At 40.1% G+C, this 19,201-nt stretch overlaps 1 protein-coding gene across 1 annotated transcript in view; it reads right to left on the reverse strand.

Annotated features, from left to right (window-relative positions):
- PKHD1L1 (PKHD1 like 1) overlaps positions 1 to 19,201 on the reverse strand; it is a 182,927-nt gene that overhangs the window by 16,810 nt on the left and 146,916 nt on the right. Inside the window, exons 64-71 of the mRNA XM_075550546.1 lie at positions 12,846 to 12,994; positions 12,641 to 12,763; positions 11,612 to 11,723; positions 11,416 to 11,532; positions 8,664 to 8,829; positions 5,967 to 6,199; positions 5,641 to 5,808; positions 2,498 to 2,655 (exon numbers count right to left, since the gene is read on the reverse strand). Of these exons, the coding sequence (XP_075406661.1) occupies positions 2,498 to 2,655; positions 5,641 to 5,808; positions 5,967 to 6,199; positions 8,664 to 8,829; positions 11,416 to 11,532; positions 11,612 to 11,723; positions 12,641 to 12,763; positions 12,846 to 12,994 (1,226 nt within the window). The remainder of the gene's footprint in view (positions 1 to 2,497; positions 2,656 to 5,640; positions 5,809 to 5,966; positions 6,200 to 8,663; positions 8,830 to 11,415; positions 11,533 to 11,611; positions 11,724 to 12,640; positions 12,764 to 12,845; positions 12,995 to 19,201) is intronic.

The following is a 19,201-nucleotide window of genomic DNA, read 5'->3' on the forward strand; positions in this document are numbered from 1 at the left end:
GGAGGTTATAGGGCGATCATTGCAATTGGTTCCCCCACCATCTACACCCTCTCCCCCCTACCCTCATGGTACTATTATTACTGTTCCTGAGGGATGTATCTGTCCTGGATTCTGTGTAAGAGCTCTTATCTGTACCAGTGCCCATGTTTTGGTCAAGCCAAATTTGTAAGGTTGAACTGGGGTCATGAATGTCGGGGGAGGAAGCATTAAAGAACCAGAGGAATGTTATATGTTTCATCGGTGCTACACTGCACCCTGACCAGCTCATCCTTTCCTTGTGACCCTTCTCTGAGGCGATGTCCAATTGTCTACAGATGGGCCTTAGGTCTTCACTCTGACCCTCTCATTCGCATCAATATAATTGTTTGTTTAGTGTCTTCTGATGCCGGATACCTGGTCCCGTCAACACCTTGTGATCACACAGGTTGGTGTGCTTCATTCATGTGGGTTTTATTGCTTCCCTGCTAGATGGCCGCTTGTTTATCTTCAAGCCTTTAAGACTCTAGATGCTGTATCTTTTGATAGCCAGGCACCATCAGCTTTCTTCACCACACTTTCTTATACACCCATTTTGTCTAAAGTGATTGTTCCAGGGAAAGTGAGCATCACAGAATGCCGGGTTATTAGAACAAAAGTGTTCTTGCATTGAGGGATTACCTGGGTGGAGATCCAATATCCGTCTGCTACTTTAACTTAGCATATAAATATGTATACATAGACCTATATCCCTATCATTATATATATAAATATATTTTTACATATGTACATGCCTGTATTTATTCCTCTACAAGTGTCTTTTGCCTCCTAATTCTTTCCTCTGTTTCCTTTTACTTTCTTCCTGCCCCACTATCATGCTCAGCCTTCATTCGGCTCTCAGTCATTCCTCTCGGCTACATTGCACTTGATGAAACCCCAGCAGGCATTTTTAGCAACGGAAAGTATCGGACTGCTACCACCTGAGAAGTAGGTATTTCCTTTCTTAACTCCTCTCTTTACTTCACTTATCATCACCTTTGCTTCACATTCCTAACACTCTAGGACAGCTGTTCTCAACCTGTGGGTTGCGACCCCTTTGGGGGTCAAACGACCCTTTTCACAGGGGTTGCCTAATACATCCTGCATATCAGATATTTACATTATGATTCATAACAGTAGCAAAATGACAGATGAAGTAGCAACGAAAATAATTTTATGGCTGGGGGTCACCACAAGATGAGGAACTGTATGAAAGGGTCACGGCATGAGGAAGGTTGAGAACCACTGTTCTAGGAATTGGAAGTGTCATTCACCTTGAAAAGAAAATCTGATTATAAAACTCTTGTCATCACACTGCCTTCAAGTTGATTCCAGCTCATACCCATCCTGCAGAGGGTTCTGAAGCTGTGAATCTGTGTGGGAGCAGAAAGTTTCATATTTTTCCTGTGGAGTGGCTGTGGGGCTCAATCTGCTGGCCTCCTGCCTAGCAGCCCACAGTGTAACCCATTCTGCCACTGAAGAATATGGTATTCTAGAACATTGAAAGAACACAACTCAATTCACTTTACAGCAAATAACTGACATTATTGAAGATATATTAATAGTGTACTATAATTTCTAAAGTAAATTTCAAAGAGGTATATATATATATGATGTGTATAAATAATCCTAACAGTGTAGAATAAAAATTTAATTCCAAGTGGCTAGTTTTGGTGTGCCTGACCCAAGCCATGTTGTTTTCAATCACCTCATCTGCATGTGAAAGTTGAGCATTTAAAACAACAAACAACAGCAACAAAAAAGTTGAGCATTGAAGAAGGAAAACCAAAGAAGAATGGACGCATTTGAATTGTGCTGGTGAAGAATACTGGAAGGACCATGGACTGCCAAAAGAACAAAGAAATCTGTCTAGCCAGAAGTACATCCAGAATGCTCCTCAGAAATAAGGATGGTGAAACATCGTCTCACATACTTTGGGCACGTTGTCAGAAGAGAGTAGTCCTTGGAAAAGGACGTCATGCTCGGTGAAGTAGAGGGGCGGCGGGGAAACAGGAAGCCTTTGGACAAGATGGATTGACACGGTGGCTGACACAGTGCGCTCAAACACAAGAACGGCTGTGAGGCTAGCACAGGACTGGGTGGTGTTTCATTCTATTGCACAAAGGGTCACTACTGGAACCAACTGGATGGCAGTGAACAAGAAAACAAAGTTTTACAGGGACACCATTACTTTGTTAAAATTTGGGTTTGCTTGCAAATTACATAAGTTATAGGTCTCATACATTGAGCAGCAAAATCAAGCGGCTATGGGGGAGAATATGGTATTCTTGGGCATGTTCAGGTTCATGGAACCTGTGCTAATGGAGTTTTTGTGGTCCTCTGAAGATCCTTGAGAGCTAACGAGCTCTTAGACTGACCATGGTCTAGAGGACAGGGGCAGAGAAAAAGTTCTTAGCAGATAGACTTATAGGCAAATGGCCAACACCAATAACCCTTAGGAATGATTTCTATCTTGCCTTACCTTGTGATGGTCAACATTAAGTAACATCAGTCGGAGATTCTGAGGACTGGTGCCGGTGAAGTAAACTTCGTAAGATTTGTTCAGCGCGACGATGCTGTGGAACAGGGACAGCCTTCTCTGGCAAGTGTACCCAGCACACCAGCCGTGATCCTGTGGGCCTAAGTTCACACAAAACCAACCTTCAATTCCCTGTATCGTGAATACTCTTAGTGCAACATCTGAAGGCCATTGAATCAGAAATAGATTACAGTGGTCAAGGTCAGCATTTACACCCTTTGTGTGTCAATCCATCTATCCACCCATCCAAGCAATCTCTCCAACCTTAGCTTAAAAAGAACGACAGGGAAGCAACTCCTCCCTTCTTCTTACCTTGGCCGGAAAAACGAAACATAAGTAATGCCCCGAGGAGGATTCATATGGAAGCCATTGAGGGGACTAGTAGATTTATAGTTATCTGTACTTTAAGAATCGTGCTTGCCAGGCTACTATTTAAGCTCCAGTCCCTGGGTGGGTGTGTGGTGGGGGGGGGGAAGGAAAGATTGATCCTTATCTTATCCAGTGTAAGGTTGGGGGTGGGGGGCACCCCGGTATCAACTTTTCAGGTTTTTTGCTGAAAAATGTTCTATAACACAATTCATATGTTAATAATGGGACCTCTGTGGAAAACATGAATATCTGTATGTTTAAACGACTGTTTCATTAACTCTTTCACTTTCTCATTTATTCATTAATTTACATGTTCATCAAGCATGAGACTGTGGCACTCTTCAATAGTACTCTGTGGTATCTTAAATATATTTTTGCTAAAGACATTGATTTCATAGAATATATATATATATATATTCCATGAACTATATATACAAATATATTACTCTTGTTCTATATATATATATATATATTGCAATCGTATATTTTTGACAGCCAACATCATTAACAAACTGCAATATTCAGAGGACAAGCCTCTATTATGCCTTCTAGAATGTCCGGAGGTGGTGGACACTCCACTACCTGAATCTAGACACTGCCAGAACAGGTGTAACATGACTTCACGATACACTTCTCCATCTCACTGCAGTTGTACAGTGGCGGGAATTACACATGAATGAAACATTGAGTAGAATATGGAAAGATGAATTTTATTGATGCATTTATTCATTAGCTTCTCTGAATTTCTTGGCTGACTTGGAAGGATGATCAATATTTATAACTGAACTGCAATTGAATTTTAAATCAATATATGCTTTGAAAGCTTGAGTGAAACATAGCCTTTGCTTAAGCATGCAGACTATAAAGTCTACTTTCAAAATAGACCTTGGTGGGTTTTGAAAATACTTGCTAAAAAAGTGCCTAGTATAAAAGTGAAAAACTTAGAGTGTCAAAAAGGAGTATTTTAAAAATAAATAATATTGAATATTGACATCTCAATGGAAACATTAGTGAAATTCAATAAGCTTCCTTGTAGGAAAAAATGTGCCCCTGTCCAGTGCAATAAATGGGCTAAGCTTCAGTGATTCGCCACACCTTCATGATTTTTGCCATCTACTATTACTTATTGACAAAAACGAGTGTTCTTTAAATCAATAGTCATCTTTCTTCACCATACGAAACCAAACATTCGAGAGCACCTCTTAGTCACTGGCTGCTTTTAGAGCCTTGCCACAGTGTCTCTGCTTGGCAAGATCTGAAAGGTGGGATTTAAAATTGGTTGATTGCAGACCACGTGACAACAAGCAGATCAGATGTTGAGGTAGGAGCTGTGGGAAGATCCTTAAAATAATCAGACTCTTACAAATCCGGCTGGACCAGTTGATGTACACTGGTACGGATAAGAGCTGGAAGCACAGGGAATCCAGGACAGATAAATCCCTCAGGACCAATACTGAGAGTAGTGATACCAGGAGTGGAAGAAGGGGAAGGTGGGGACTAAGGGGGAACCGATCACAATGATCTATATATAACCCCCTCCCTGGGAGACGGACAACAGAAAAGTGGGTGAATAGAGACATCGGTCAGTGTAAGACATGAAAAAATTTTTAAATAAATTATCAAGGGTGAGGGAGGGAAGGAGGGCAGTGGAGGGAGGGGAAAAATTTTGGAGCTGATACCAAGAGCTCAAGTAGAAAGAAAAGGTTTTTAAAATGGTGATGGCAACATATGTACAAATGTGCATGACACAGTAGATGGATGGATTGTGATAAGACCTGTATGAGCAACCCCCCCAAAATATTAAAAAAAAATAATCAAACTTTGAATTATCCTTGTTTCATGCTTCTATTCTCTTTAATGAGTTTGGAAAAACTGATATTTTTGTGCAGTTTTGCTTATAAACCTTAGAATTTTTCAGTGCTATCAAGTACTAGGATTATCAAGTATTGATATTATGATATTATCAAGGCACAGAGATCTGTGTGTGACCCAGAATCTGTGGCTTTTCAACACATGAGAGGCCTTCAGTCAGCACAAGGACTAATCTGATAAACTCAGTGTCAGTTCAAGGAGGTACAGTGAATCTTTGGCCTATGTTTCAGAACCTTTCCCCACTCAAAAAGCCCTGGACTCCTAACTTGGTCTTGATCCCTTCTGGACAGTGCTACTTTCCGTCTGTGCCACAATGAGCGGACAGTGGGCATAAGGAGCCTGGACTCTCAAGCTTACCAAGCAGTTCTTGATAGTCAAAGGAATCAGATGAGAAAAGCACAGTGTTTTTTAGATAACTCTTAGGAAAATTCATGAGAATGAAAAATAAGTAGGCTAGGGAACCACTTTCTCAATTAACCTACATTTCACCTTTGCAGTGTTTTAATTTATGGAAGGCAAATTGTCTTTTTGGAGATACTCGGGACAATTGTTTTTCTAAAATATTTATATTATCAATGTAGGTATGAAGGTCACTCGAGAAACATGTCTTCCCACCCAATGCTTCCTTCTTCTAACGGTGAACTTGGATGAAGTGAGCTGGCTCTCTAGTAGGAGGAGCGAACGGCAAGAGTCATAGGGCTTCCTTACAAATGGAAGGCAAAGGATGCTCAAGTGTTTGTTAGCTTTATGTGGGAAGTACTTTTTGAGATGGTTCCATGCATTTAGCACAAAGTTCATGCTTTGAAAAAGTTTAATTCATTTTTATATTTTTATTCAACACTTACCATTAATAAGGTCAACGTAACCACTGCCCACTAGAGCCACTGGTGAAAGTCTCCGTGTTTCCGAGTCAGGATCCAGGCTTTCGATAACCATCATGGCGTACTCCAGCCCAAAACACTGGTAGCCCTGCCACGTGGGAATGTATTTGCAAGTTGCATCCCTAATAATCCCTGAAAACATGTGTATATATTTTAGTAATGAAGGGGAATCTCTCCTTTATTAATAGACGTTCAGTAAGCAGGGGATCTGTTACTGGTTGGGGACATCAGTCATTCAAAAGAAAAGTGATACGATTTGTTTAACAGAAGTGTGAGGACAAACAACGAACCTTGAGAAGGTGCTTTCTCGGTGACAGGAATTCTGCTTCCATTAGGGAAAGTGAGCATCACTTTAGGAATTCTGTAATCCCCGATTCCAAGTTGACGGTTTCCATTCCATTCATACTCTGCCTGAGGAATCACTGAACCAGAACTCCCCAGAAAGGAGCCATCCGTGTCTCTAAGAAAAGATTTCCTTTTGGCATCACAAACCATGTCTACACAATCAGATGGATTCACCTTGCTGTGGAGAAAAGGCAAAATGAAGGAATACTTAGACTTGCTATTCTTCCCTGGCTCTTAGAGATAAATTTGAATATATTTGAATATTTGCTAATAGGGTACTAAAGAGACAAGTTGATTGATTGAATCCTGTCATTTCAGAAAAAGATACAAAGTGGGACCAAATAGCATGTATAATCATCAATGTAATGAGGTCTGTTTTTCCATTGTGTTGATTTGGTCTATTATGAATTCATTAACATTTCAAAAGGACACGGTATACCTGTGGGACATAACATTAGAATTCCATTTTGATAATCATATTATGCTGAAGGGAAGATTTCATGCTGGTGCCTTGCCCATAATATGGTGATATTGTCCTGTATGTGAATGACCACTTGCTTTACAGAATACATACAATGCCTACTTCAGCAGGAAAGCCTTCTTTGTTTGTTCCTTCTTTGTCCTTTAGAATGGTTTTAAAAAATTATCAAAGTATTGTATGCTTAATATAAATATTTAATCAAAGTTCAGTCCCCTTCACCTCCCTATCCCAAGCTTTTAGCTTCATCACCAATTACGGATTAATGCATATTCATGCAGACCTTTGTCTTTGTAATGCAAACACTTTACAAAGAACCGGGTAACTGGGAGCAGTTATCTGTCAACACTGGGAGCTTTGGGGAAGAGGGGTACAGTGCCTAGCACAGAGAATCCGGCAGAGCAACAACTGCATGCACAGGATTCACAAACATCAAAATGAAATATTTTCTTCGTGGCCTTAATATCAAAAATACATCTTTTACCTGAGTCAGTAATAACTAAATAGGAGCTAGTGGAAATAGGTTCTCATGAATTAAAAAATGAGCTGAAACCAAGGGCTCAGGTAGAAACAAAATGTTTGAAAATGATGACGGCAACATATGTACACATGTGCTTGACACATGGATGGATGGATGGATGGATTGTGATAAGAGCTGTAAGAGCCCCCAGTAAAATGATTTAAAAAAAACAACACCGCAGTTCAACAATTATTAGATGAATAGGTGTTGGGCTATCATCAAAGCAAAATCAAGTGATATTAAACTATTTATGACATATCTATTTGTCTGAAGAGATGTCTATTTAGACTACATTATCCTTTGTCTTCTGCCCTGTACTGAAAATGGTCCAAGATCTATACTAGAAAGGTTCCTCCCTCCTAATGCCTTTAATATTGCCTGATATCCAAATTCTGTTCTGTGTTTCTTAGAAAACTTTACAGCGATGAGCTTTATTTTTCTAAGACTTGGAATCTAAGTTATGCGTCTCTAGAAATAGTCTAACATTTCATTGTTCAGAAAAATCGCAGTTCTAAGTCTGCATATTCAGTCAAGATTTAATGACTGACATTTGATTTCTGAGCACATGTTGGAGCGAGTGTGATGAGAGCATTAGAAAATTACTAGTAGCAAAAGAGGTCAAAGAAAGGGAAGAAATTATACAGGTGCCTTGTACCTTTGATGACTATTAGTAAAGAGATATTCATGTAAAACACATGCCTGACCCTAACTCTTTTATATTTAATGATACATGGGGAAAACATGTGAAAAAATTGACACTAAGGGCCAATTTTTAAATGTTTTATTAGGGGCTCATACAACTTTTATCACAATCCATACATACATCAATTGTGTAAAGCACATCTGTACATTCTTTGCCCTCATCGTTTTCAAAGCATTTGCTCTCCACGTAAGCCCTTTGCATCAGGTTCTCTTTTATTTCCTCTCCCTCATGAACCCTTGATAATTTATAAATTATTATTTTGTCATATCTTGCCCTATCCAGCATCTCCCTTCACCCCTTTTCTGTTGTCTGTCCCCCAGGGAGGAGGTCACATGTGGATCCTTGTAATCGGTTCCCTCTTTCCTACCCACTCTCCCTCTACCCTCCCAGTATCGCCACTCACACCCCTGGTCCTGAAGGTATCATCTGCCCTGGATTCCCTGTGCTTCTAGCTCCTATCTGTACCAGTGTACATCCCCTGGTCTAGCCAGACTTTCAAGGTAGAATTCGGATCATGATAGTGGGGGCGGCGGGGGGTGGGGGACGGGACATTTAGGAACTAGAGGAAAGCTGTATTCTTCATCTGTGCTACATCGCACCCTGACTGACTCATCTCCTCCCCTAGACCCCTCTGCGAGGGGATCTCCAGTGGCCAACATATGGGCTTTGGGTCTCCACTCTGCACTTCCCCCTTCATTCACTATGGTAAGATTTTTTTTTGTTCTGATGATGCCTTATACCTGATAAGGGCCATTTTCTTAAACTCATCCGAGAATACTTAGTTGTTAAGCAGTCTTAATTTTCACAATCTGATTAAGGTTTTATAGAAATTCGCCCTTATTTTAAAACACAGCAACTTTTTCTCAGCTTGAAGACAAGGAAAGGGAAAATAGAAAACTGTAAAAATAGGAAAAAAATATCTGAGTGTTTGTATGTTTTACCTTATATCAGGCCTATGTATAAATACTTTTGATTGTTCGGTAGTATCAACCAGTTGTATGTTCTTCACATAGATTGGATGTTGTAAATCCTCATTTAAAGGGTTAGTAATGAACACTACATTAGTTTCACCTGAACAAACATTCTTAAATCCAACAAATGTTAAACCTAAAACAGAAATAAGGAAACAATCATTTTCTATCAAAAATGTGAAAATCAGTATTTTTCCATATGCCTTCTCACCAAATCCTTGAACATATCTTTGAATATGAAGCTCTTAGTTGATATGGTAGGTAAGTGTACCACTTATATTTGCATATCGACCATTATTGGGATGAAAGTCATCACAACATTAATAAAGATATGAAAAATGACTACATATTAGTACCTGTTCTCTCTTGGAGCTCTTGGGAAGCCTGTGACTTCCAGCAAGTTTGGGCTGGTTTGCTGTGGACAGGAGGCTGATTTATCCCGTCATCCCGACCAGCCCTTCCCTAACCAATAGCCAGTGAAAGTGTTAGTCTCCAGACATTGCGGTGAACCTTCCAGAATAACCAGCCTCCCGCCACTCTGTACGCAGACCGCAATTTAATAGATAAGTCTAGTCTAGCAGCGAGGAACAGAAGAGCCACTGAGCTAAGCAAAATGGCATTTCATAGAATCATGAATGAACCATGAGCTATTTAGTTTCTATATTTTGGTGGACTAACTGAAGCAAATAATTGAAATATTGGTGATGGTATTGGGGCCAGGAGGGCAGGATATGAAGCTGGATAAGGGGTAGTACAGATATGGGGGTATTCTCCCATGACACAGGATTTTAACCCATGGTTAGTAGCAATCAATGACCAAGATACAAATATGAAAGGTCAAATCCCTTTCTCGACCAAAAGTGAAATCAACTAGGTACAATTTATATTCCTGGGCTCTCTATGGGGTCAAGTGCAGGGATTTCTCCTTGCTCAGCCATTATTTCTCTTGCCCTATTCTATTTCCTTGACTCCATTTATCTTGAAAGAATTCCTTCAAGAAATCATTTCAACAAAAATTGCCACTTAAGACAATTGCTTCTGGGGCATTCAACCCAAGATAGGCATCACTCATATATTATCTTTTAAAATGATGTTCTCCTTCAAGAAACTGCATTCCTAAGACTCCAACTTATTCCAGGACATATTTTTATTAAAAGCAAAATCTTAAATTGCCTGTTAAATGATTTTTCCCAAAGGTATCATAACAAACAACACTAAAAAATGATGATCACAGGCTTAAGATTTCGAGGATTGAAAGTCATGGGAAATAATATATCAAAACTGAAATGTCTAGTTTATTTGGCTGCTTTATGTGAAGATATACTCATTCAAATGATCGTAGAAGGGAGATTGAGTTCAGGGTAGTTTATATATAAAGTAAAAAAATTTTTAAAAGCTTTGTATTCATGGCATTCTCTCTCCCCCCCACCCCCCACTATGGCATTCATTTTTACACAATTATCTTAATTTTTAAGGAGGCAGGCTGGGTTCAGTATAAGAGCAGTGGATTTTGAGTTCTAGGTTCTAATCCTCTCTCTGCCACCAACCATGGTAATCTGGAAACTCCATTGAACTCAAGTTTCCTAAGGTTGTGAATTGATAGATGTTTCAATAAATCATAGAATTCATAACTCTTAAACCAGCATGCCAGTGTTTTTAATATCTTAGAAAGAAAGTTAAATGCCAAATTTTCAATATACAGGCAGTCCCTGAGGACTGAACCACCCCCTTCTCTACAAATAGTTTATGACATCACCTCCACTGCTACATCTGCGGCTTTTAAATAATTGAAAAGACTCCCAGCCTATTCTTGCACTAAACCCACTGCCATTGAGTCATTTCTGACTCATGGGGAGCCTATAGCAGCGGTTCTCAATCGGTGGGTCGCGACCCCTTTGGAAGTCAAACAACCCTTTCACAGGGGTCGCCTAAGATCATCGGAAAACACATATTTCCGATGGTCTTAGGAACCAAGAAAGCACTCCTCTATGTGTCTCCAGGCTGGTCCACCCACATGCAGATACACCCACCTACGAGTACCCGACGTGAAGATTGTTACCCAGGCTACGCCATGCTTCAAGACATTTAATTTATTTGTCATTTAGAAACAAATATTTCACAATATATAATTACATTTTGTTTTTGTGACTAATCACTATGCTTTCATTATGTTCAATTTGTAACAATGAAAATACATCTGCATATCAGATATTTACATGACGATTCATAACAGTAGCAAAATTACAGTTATGAAGTCACAACGAAAATAATGTTATGGTTGGGGGGGTCACCACAACAGGAGACATTGTATTAAAGGGTCGTGGCATTCGGAAGGTTGAGAACCACTGCTCTTTAGGGGGTTTGTGGATGACAGTGTTTACAGGAGCAGACAGCCTCATCTTTCTCCCACAAAGCAGCTGGTGGGTTTAAACGCCTAACCTTCTGGTTAGTGTTCCAATGCCTATCTAAAAGCGCTGTATTCTCCCGGTCCAACTTCCCACACATTCTTAAAGACACCGAGGGAATCTCATTTGTAACCCAGAGATGCCAGGAAACTTTTGACCCTGATGTTTGATTTCTTTGATTGTCCTATTGGGCAGGTTCATTAAAAAAAATTTTTTTAAGGCTTTCATTAAAAAACAAACAGTTTTTTTGAACCATGAAATATACTCTGCAGTATTCTTTATAGAGTTTAGTTGAACAAGACTGTCCTTAAACTTGCCTGAGACGTCCAAAAGACCACTGATGGCATTGTAATTCATGATTCCCGCGTGGGGCTTCCGGGGGGCCATGTTATGGGCTGAAGCAAAGGTAGGCCAGCAAATCCCACTCCTCCCACCTTGTATAGGAGAAAAAAATCATGAAATTTAAATATACATTCGTATGAAAACCAAAATGAAAGTTTCCAAACCATTCACCTGATGGCGGTCTAGAACTCCTATGGGCAACAGTCAGCTCAATATTAGGATCATCGTTTGTTAGGACATCAGAGCAATTAAATGCTGGGCTGCTTCCAACAATTAATGATTTCTAGGAAAACAAGGGATCCAACAGTGTAGCTTTAATAAGAGCTATTCCCAAATCAAAATACAATCATGAACAATACCAAATTTCACAATAGCAAAAGACAACCAGAAGTTTCAAGAAGTTTCAACTAAACAAAGTTGACTTTTGCCCTTAATAGAATGACTAAACACAGTAGAGGTTGATCCTGTCGTTATACATAATGATGTGTCATATTCATTAGACAGAACTACATCCAAGATTCCACCCCAAACCAAAACTGGTGTCATAAAGCACATTCTGGCTCATGGTAACAATATGGAACAGTGGAATTGCTCCAAAGGGTTTCTTGAGTTCTCTGGTGGCATGAGCTATGTATTAAGCCAATATCTACAAGGTCAGTGGCTCAAATCCACTCATGGCACCCAAGAAAAAAGCGGAGGCTATCCTCTCTTGTAAAGATTTAAAGTCTCAGAAACCCACATGGCAGTTCAAATTGTGCGATAGGGTTCCTCTTAGTTGGAATTGACTCAATGGCAAATGAGTTTGACTTTGGTTTGGAATCTTGACAGAAACAAATCACTAGACTTTACTTCCATGAATTAGTTGTCAAGTGCAAACCCTTTTGTCACCCAGAGACTTCTGTGCACAGTACAGGAGGAACAGTTTTGGAGAGAGTGTCAACACACCTTAATTGAGTTCAGGAAATGTTTTGGACAGGAAGTGAATGATTTAGCCTGTGTAAGATGAGCAGGTGATGATCAAGAAGAGGTGGACGAGGGGAGAGGCAAGAGGATGCAAAGCACCCCAGAAGAAAGCAGTGAGAGCAAAGGCAGGGAGTTGTGGTCTAGTCACGTGTAGAAGTCAAATAAATCACTCTCACTAGCTCTTTAGTAATATTACAATTTTACCTCTCCTTTTTGAAGCTGTATTCATTTTTTTACCTTAACTTGCACTTTTTTGTTGGCAATTTTGTGAGATACAGCAGCTGGTGAGTAAATTATTGGAAAAATGGCCATTCCGTTGTCAACCAGGGTCACATTATAGATCAGGACACTTTCTGCGGTCTGTAATACAATTTGTAGGTTACATAGTACTAAGGACAATAATATAGTAAAATATATAATCACCATCATGGGTCCCATTTACCTGAAAATAAATTCCATAATCCCAGCATGACCAAATGGTAAACCCTTGTATAAGAGAACATCCAGGGAGACCATCTTGGTTCATATAGATACCGTATAAACCTCCATGGGCTTCATTGTTAAACCACTTTTCCAATGGACTGGCCTGGCCTGGAAAGATAATATACAATCACAACATTGATATCAAAATCTATGTCATGTAACTTCAATAAACAGTATTAGTTGAGGTTATTAAAATTAATTTAAAATGTGCAGATTTACAAATACATAAGTGTGTATATAAATTTGTGGTTTTTAGTTGGGCTGCAGTCTGCAAGGTCCACAGTTCAAAACCACCAGGTACTCCAAAGGAGACAGGGGGGCTTTCAACTCAAGTAAAGAGTTACAGTCTAGGAAACCCACAGGGACAATTCTACCCTTCCTACAAGGTTTCCAGGAATCAGAATTAATTGGATAGCAGTGAGTTTGTTTTGGTTTTATATTTAGAGAGGGAGCCCAGGTGGTGCTGTCAGGTAAGCACTGGACTGCTAATCTAAAGGTCAGTGGTTCAAACCCATAAGGTATTCTGAAGGAGAAAATTGAGGCTACCTGATTTTGTAAAGATTTACAGCTTTGAAACCCTCACTATGAATCAGAATAAACCCAATATCAGTGGGTTTGGGCTGCGTGTGTGGGTGTATACATATAGATCTACTCTGGTGGCATAGTGGGTTATGTGGTTATGCATTAAGCTTTTAGGTCGGTGGTTCAAATGTACTGTGTTCACATTAAAAACATAGAATTTGAATATACCATGTATGTTTTTCCTTGCTATTTATTTTTTCTAATTTATCTTTGTTGTTATTCAAAATAACTGTATAATTATTTACATAAGGTTGATTTATTGCATTAGATTAAAAACATATTCTATTAGAAAGAGTATATGATGTGGATCCAAACAAGCCTAAACTTCAAAGGACGCCACACTCTTTTTAGTGAAATGCTTCCCCAGCACAACCTTTGTTTGGTCTTCTCTCATGATTTCATTCTCAAGGTAAGTACCATATCCTTAGATGGTCTTCTCTGCTTACCCAATTCAAAGGAACTCCTTATCACTAGACATCGCAAGGAACTTTTTTTATTTAATATTTTATTGATTGCTTTTCTGTGAAGTACCCATCTCCCCTCTCTTACTAGGATGTACACTTTATGAGGAGACACTCTGTCTAGCTCATTCTCCATCTAGAATATTTCAGGAGCCTCGGAAGTACAGTAGAGCTCATTAAACATTTGTTGAATCAATATGTGTAGATTTTGAAAAATAGTGTCGAACCTTTTAGAACCTCAGTTTCATCATATGTAAAATGTTTCTATACCTAACCAGGATTAACATAAAGTGTGATAACTCACATAAAATGAATGACTTGCTCTTCAGAAGATAAAAACAGGACTGTATATATTATGTTTCTTTTTAAAATGTAAACACAAACAAATGTCAATGTATTATTTTTGTATCCTTTCCCTGCAAAATGGACAATGTGCGCAATGGTGTTATATATCGTTCTGCATCCTCCATTTATCACTTAGGACTCTTCGAGAGATTTTCCCACATCCATACACAGAGCTTGCATTCATTATTTTCTCAGAAGCCCTACTGCTTCAATGAGGAGCTCTGGTAACACCATAGGAATGCCAGCTGCAAGGTCAGTGACTCAAACTCAATGGCCCCTCTTTGGTAGAAATGTGAGGCTGTCATCTCCAATTAATATTTACAACTTTGGAAACATATATGTGTTCACCTGAGTCAGAATGGACTCAGTTTCAGTATTTGGCTTTGCCAACTAGTTTACCATTATTAGACATAGGTGGTTTTCAGTTGTCTGCTAGGGCAATGCTATGATAAATCATATTGTTCACAGATAGTTGTATAAGCTTTAACCCAGGGCGAAGACTGACGCTCTGTAAATACAAAATTATGAGATTTCTTGAAAGCCCAGAGACAATTTATACGGAGAAAATCCCCAAATTCAGAGGGAAGATGGCAGTTCCACCTGACAATAAAGAACACAGCCTTCCATTTTATGATGCTCACTCTCCCGACACAACTGCTGAAGCCAAAGTGGGTGAACAAGTAAATGTGGTGAAGAAAGTTGATGGTGGCCGGCTATCAAAAGATAGTGACTGGGGTTTTAAAGGCTTGAAGATAAACAAGCGGCCATCTAACTCAGAAGCAACAAAGCCCACATGGAAGAACACACCAGCCTGGTTGATTGAGTGGTCCCAAAGGGATCAGTTACCAGGCATCAAAGAACAAAAAATCATCATATCATTGACTGCACACCTCCATGATAGGATCGCTGAAGACAAATGGGTGCATAAGCAAATGTGGCGAAGAAAGCTCATGGTGCCCGGCTATCAAAAGAGATAGTGTCTGGGGTCCTAAAGGCTTGAAGGTGAACAAGCAGCCATCTAGCTCAGAAGCAAAAAAGCCCACATGGAAGAAGCACACCGGCCAGTGTGATCACGAGGTGCCCAAGGGACCAGGTATAAGGCATCATGCAAAAAAAAAAAAAAAAGAATATATGTATATATATATATATGTGTGTGTGTGTGTGTGTGTGTATATATATATATATACCATATTGAATGAAGGGGGAAGTGCAGAGTGGAGACCCAAGGCCCAAGTGTCGGCCAATGGAGATCCCCTCATAGAGGCGTTTAGGAGAGGAGATGGGTTAATTAGGGTGTGAGGTAGTACCGATGAAGAACACAGCTTTCCCCCAGATCCTGGATGCTTCCTCCCCCCATGATCCGAATTCTACCTTGCAGGCCTGGATAGGACAGAGGCTGTACACTGGTACATATGAGGGCTGGAGGTACAGGGAATCCAGGGTGGATGATACCTTCAGGACCAAGGGTGTGAGGGGCGATGCTGGGAGAGTGTAGGGTGAGTGGGTTGGAAAGGGGGAACTAATTACAAGGATCCAGATGTGACCTCCTCCCTGGGAGATGGACGGCAGAGAAGTGGGGGAAGGGAAACTCCGGATAGGGCAAGATATGACAAAATAACGATGTATAAATTACCAAGGGCACATGGGGGAGGGGGGAGCGGGGAGGGAGGGGCAAAAAAAGGAGACCTGATGCAGAGGGCTTAAGTGGAGAGCAAATGCTTTGAGAATGATTGGGGCAGAGAATGTATGGATGTGCTTTATACAATTGATGTATGTATATGTATGGATTGTGATAAGAGTTGTATGAGTTCCTAATAAAATGTAAAAAAAGAAAAAAAAATGAAAGCCTGGTTAAAAAAAAAAAAGAACACAGCCTTCTCCCGCAGTTGAAGGCAGAATGGATCACACAGCATTGTGATCGGCTGAGAGGCTATCTGGGGAGTTAAGGTCAAGGTATCTGAGAGTGGATATGGTAGGGGGATAACTTGGATTTTTTTCATGCTAGCATGTTGTAACAATCGTGAACACTGAACATTTTAAAATGGAAACATTGACTTGTGGCAATTGGTAAATAGAGGTGTAATAGAAATGTATACAGAGTCATAAGAATTGACTAGAGAGGGATTTTAGAGACTCGTTAGTCTCAAAAAGACAAAATAAACAGTGACACGAATGGTTGGCGTGTACAGATTAAACTCTTAAGTGATGTGAAACGCCTTGTAATCAGACGGAGAGTCTTGTAAAGCTGCTTATGGCAGATGTAGTTATATTAAAATGCAATATCCCATCATTTGATCTCCCCTTTGGCCCATTTTAAGGTGATTTCAGTTAAAGAAAAAGTGGAGGGGAAATGGGTGTGGGTTAAACCTCCAGTGAATGAATCTCCTCTGGCTACAGGCCAAAGAGCTGCTGCGACACAAGGGCATTGGAAAGCGGGTGATTGCAGATGCAGTTAGGTTAAAATTTAACACCATATCACTTGATCTCCCTTTGGACCCATTTTAAATGTGCTCTACTTCTTACTCTTTTCTATTGATGTTTTCCTCTGTTTTACTTTGTTATTGTTGGTTTTTTTTGGGGGGGGGTGTTTTTCTGTATGAAATCCAGGGAAGTTAAATCTAGAGGCAGTGACTGGAATGATGATCTTTCAATGGCATGTCTGTGGAGGTGTGGGGGAAACAGGACGAATAATGAGTACAAGAAAGAAGGAAATGATGTAAATTTGGAAGTAATGATTCCTTAACTCTTCTTAATAGGATTAAACTAATGAATTATATGATAGGTGGATTATATGCCAACAAAAATGTTTTTTAAAAAAGAACAGTGGCAGAGGTAGTGGGATGCAATCCTTAATGTTCAAATACCACCAACTCAAGAACTGAAGCCAGTGACTAGTGGGTAACAGGTGGCTTGGGGGTACAGAGATGAAATACATGGGCCCTAACTGAAAGATCAGCAGTTTAAATGCACCAGCTACACGGAGGGAGATACGTGGTAATCTCTTTCTATAAAGATGGAAAGTCTTGGAAACCTTAAGGGGCAATTCCACCGTGTCCTACTGAGTCACCCTGAGTTAGACCTCAGTTCAGTGGGAGTGGGTTGGCGTTAGCACTATATGCGGCTTACTTGACTGGCTAAGGGTGAATGATTGCAAGCACACGTGCTTGTGCTCCCCAGTTAACGATAGAATGATAGAATGGTCACAGGACAACGGCAGGAAGCTGCTATAAAAATTGCTTTCCCAATAGTCTGTTCCCAGGGCCCATTGTAAAGAAGATTTATTAATAATGCTGTGTACCAAGACCCTCTGGGTATCAGCGATTGCATCCTGCATCTGTTGGACAACAGGATAAAGACCTCTGGGGGAAAGATTGTGATACGCTCCATATGCCAGAACACAGAGTAAATACTTCCTTTAGGGTGTATGGCTAGGGCAGCACAAAGGTTAGAGAAACAGGCAGTTTTAAAATTCAACATGGCTAGAGCCTGTCAATTCTGTAAGATGCAGCTAAGCTCCCACTTTCAGGCTGCCCTGTTCACACCCACCATGTGCCACAGGTTTTAGACACCCGCACACATGGTAGAACCAAGTAGCTAGCTTATCAGAAGTGAGATTGCTGAGTGGGAGGTATATCCACCCACCCTTCAGGCAGACACTGCGTGATTGTCCTTGTATACCACCCTGTCCTTTAGCCAACCACGTGCACATGCTCCTGTTTGCCAACAGCCTTGCCAAAAGGATAATTACTCAGTTCATTCATAATTTTTACTAATCAGATAAAGAGAAATACACCAGGACTCTGTGTTCGTAGCTTTTGACTTTTTCGTGCTAGCAGGTTTTAACTTGTAGAAAATAATAACAATAAAAACAAATCGAGCCTACGGCCATACAGTGGATTCCAATTCATAGCAACCCTGCATGTGGTTTCCAAGACTATAAATCTTCCAGGAGCAGAGATCCTCCTCTGTTTCCTGCAGGGTGACTGGTGGGTTTGAACTGCCATCAGCCTCGTCGTTTGTGATACCTTTACCCAGAAACAGCACGGGGGCTCCTTACAGTGCGCATTTATTCATTTAAAATGAGAACACGAAATAGCGGTATATTCCTGTAAATATGCACCTCAGTGCTTAGAAGGACTTCTTCCAAACCTCCCCATCCAAAAAGAGAAAATAAAAACAAACCAGCATCACTGCCACCAAATGGATTTTGATACATAGTGATTTTATGCTGCTTATAACTGTAAATAACCTCCAATACAGAATCATAGTAATTTTAGATGAGGGGGAGGGTTTTAGAAATTCAATAATCTAAAAAAAAGTGGAAGTTGTAATGGGGAAGTTACTCACTATTCAAATATGAGCCAAATCAAGAACATTGTTACATAGAATTTTTGATAATGATCATGGAAATACAGTCATCTTTAAAAGCCTATCCATTTTTAAAAAATTAAATGCTGTCTTAAAATAATTGCTGATTTTTTTCAGTGCCAAGAGGGAAGATAAATCACACAGTGAACAGGTAAACAATCATTGTCACTGTTAGACACCATAAGTCGGTTCCAATCCATCACGACCCTATGCCCAACAGAGTGCAATAGTGCTCAGCCCTGCGCCATTCCCAGAACTGTTCTTATGCTTGGCCCACTGTTGCAGCCACAGTGTCAATCCATCTCCTGAAGGGCCTTCCTCTCCTTCCCTACCCTCTACTTTTCCAAACATGATGTCCATCTCCAGGGACTGGTCTCTCCTGACAACATGTCCAAGTATATAAGACAAAGTCTTGCCATCCTTGCCTCTAAGAAGCAATCTAGCCATATTTCTTTCAAGACAAATCAGTTTTTTCTTTTAGCAGTTCATGGTCATTTTAATTTTCTTCTCCAGCACCATAATTCAAGTGTATTGATTCTTCTTTCGTAGTTTTCTGTAT

This window comes from Tenrec ecaudatus, chromosome 5 (genome assembly GCF_050624435.1).
Source record: "Tenrec ecaudatus isolate mTenEca1 chromosome 5, mTenEca1.hap1, whole genome shotgun sequence".
Classification (NCBI taxonomy): domain Eukaryota; kingdom Metazoa; phylum Chordata; class Mammalia; order Afrosoricida; family Tenrecidae; genus Tenrec; species Tenrec ecaudatus.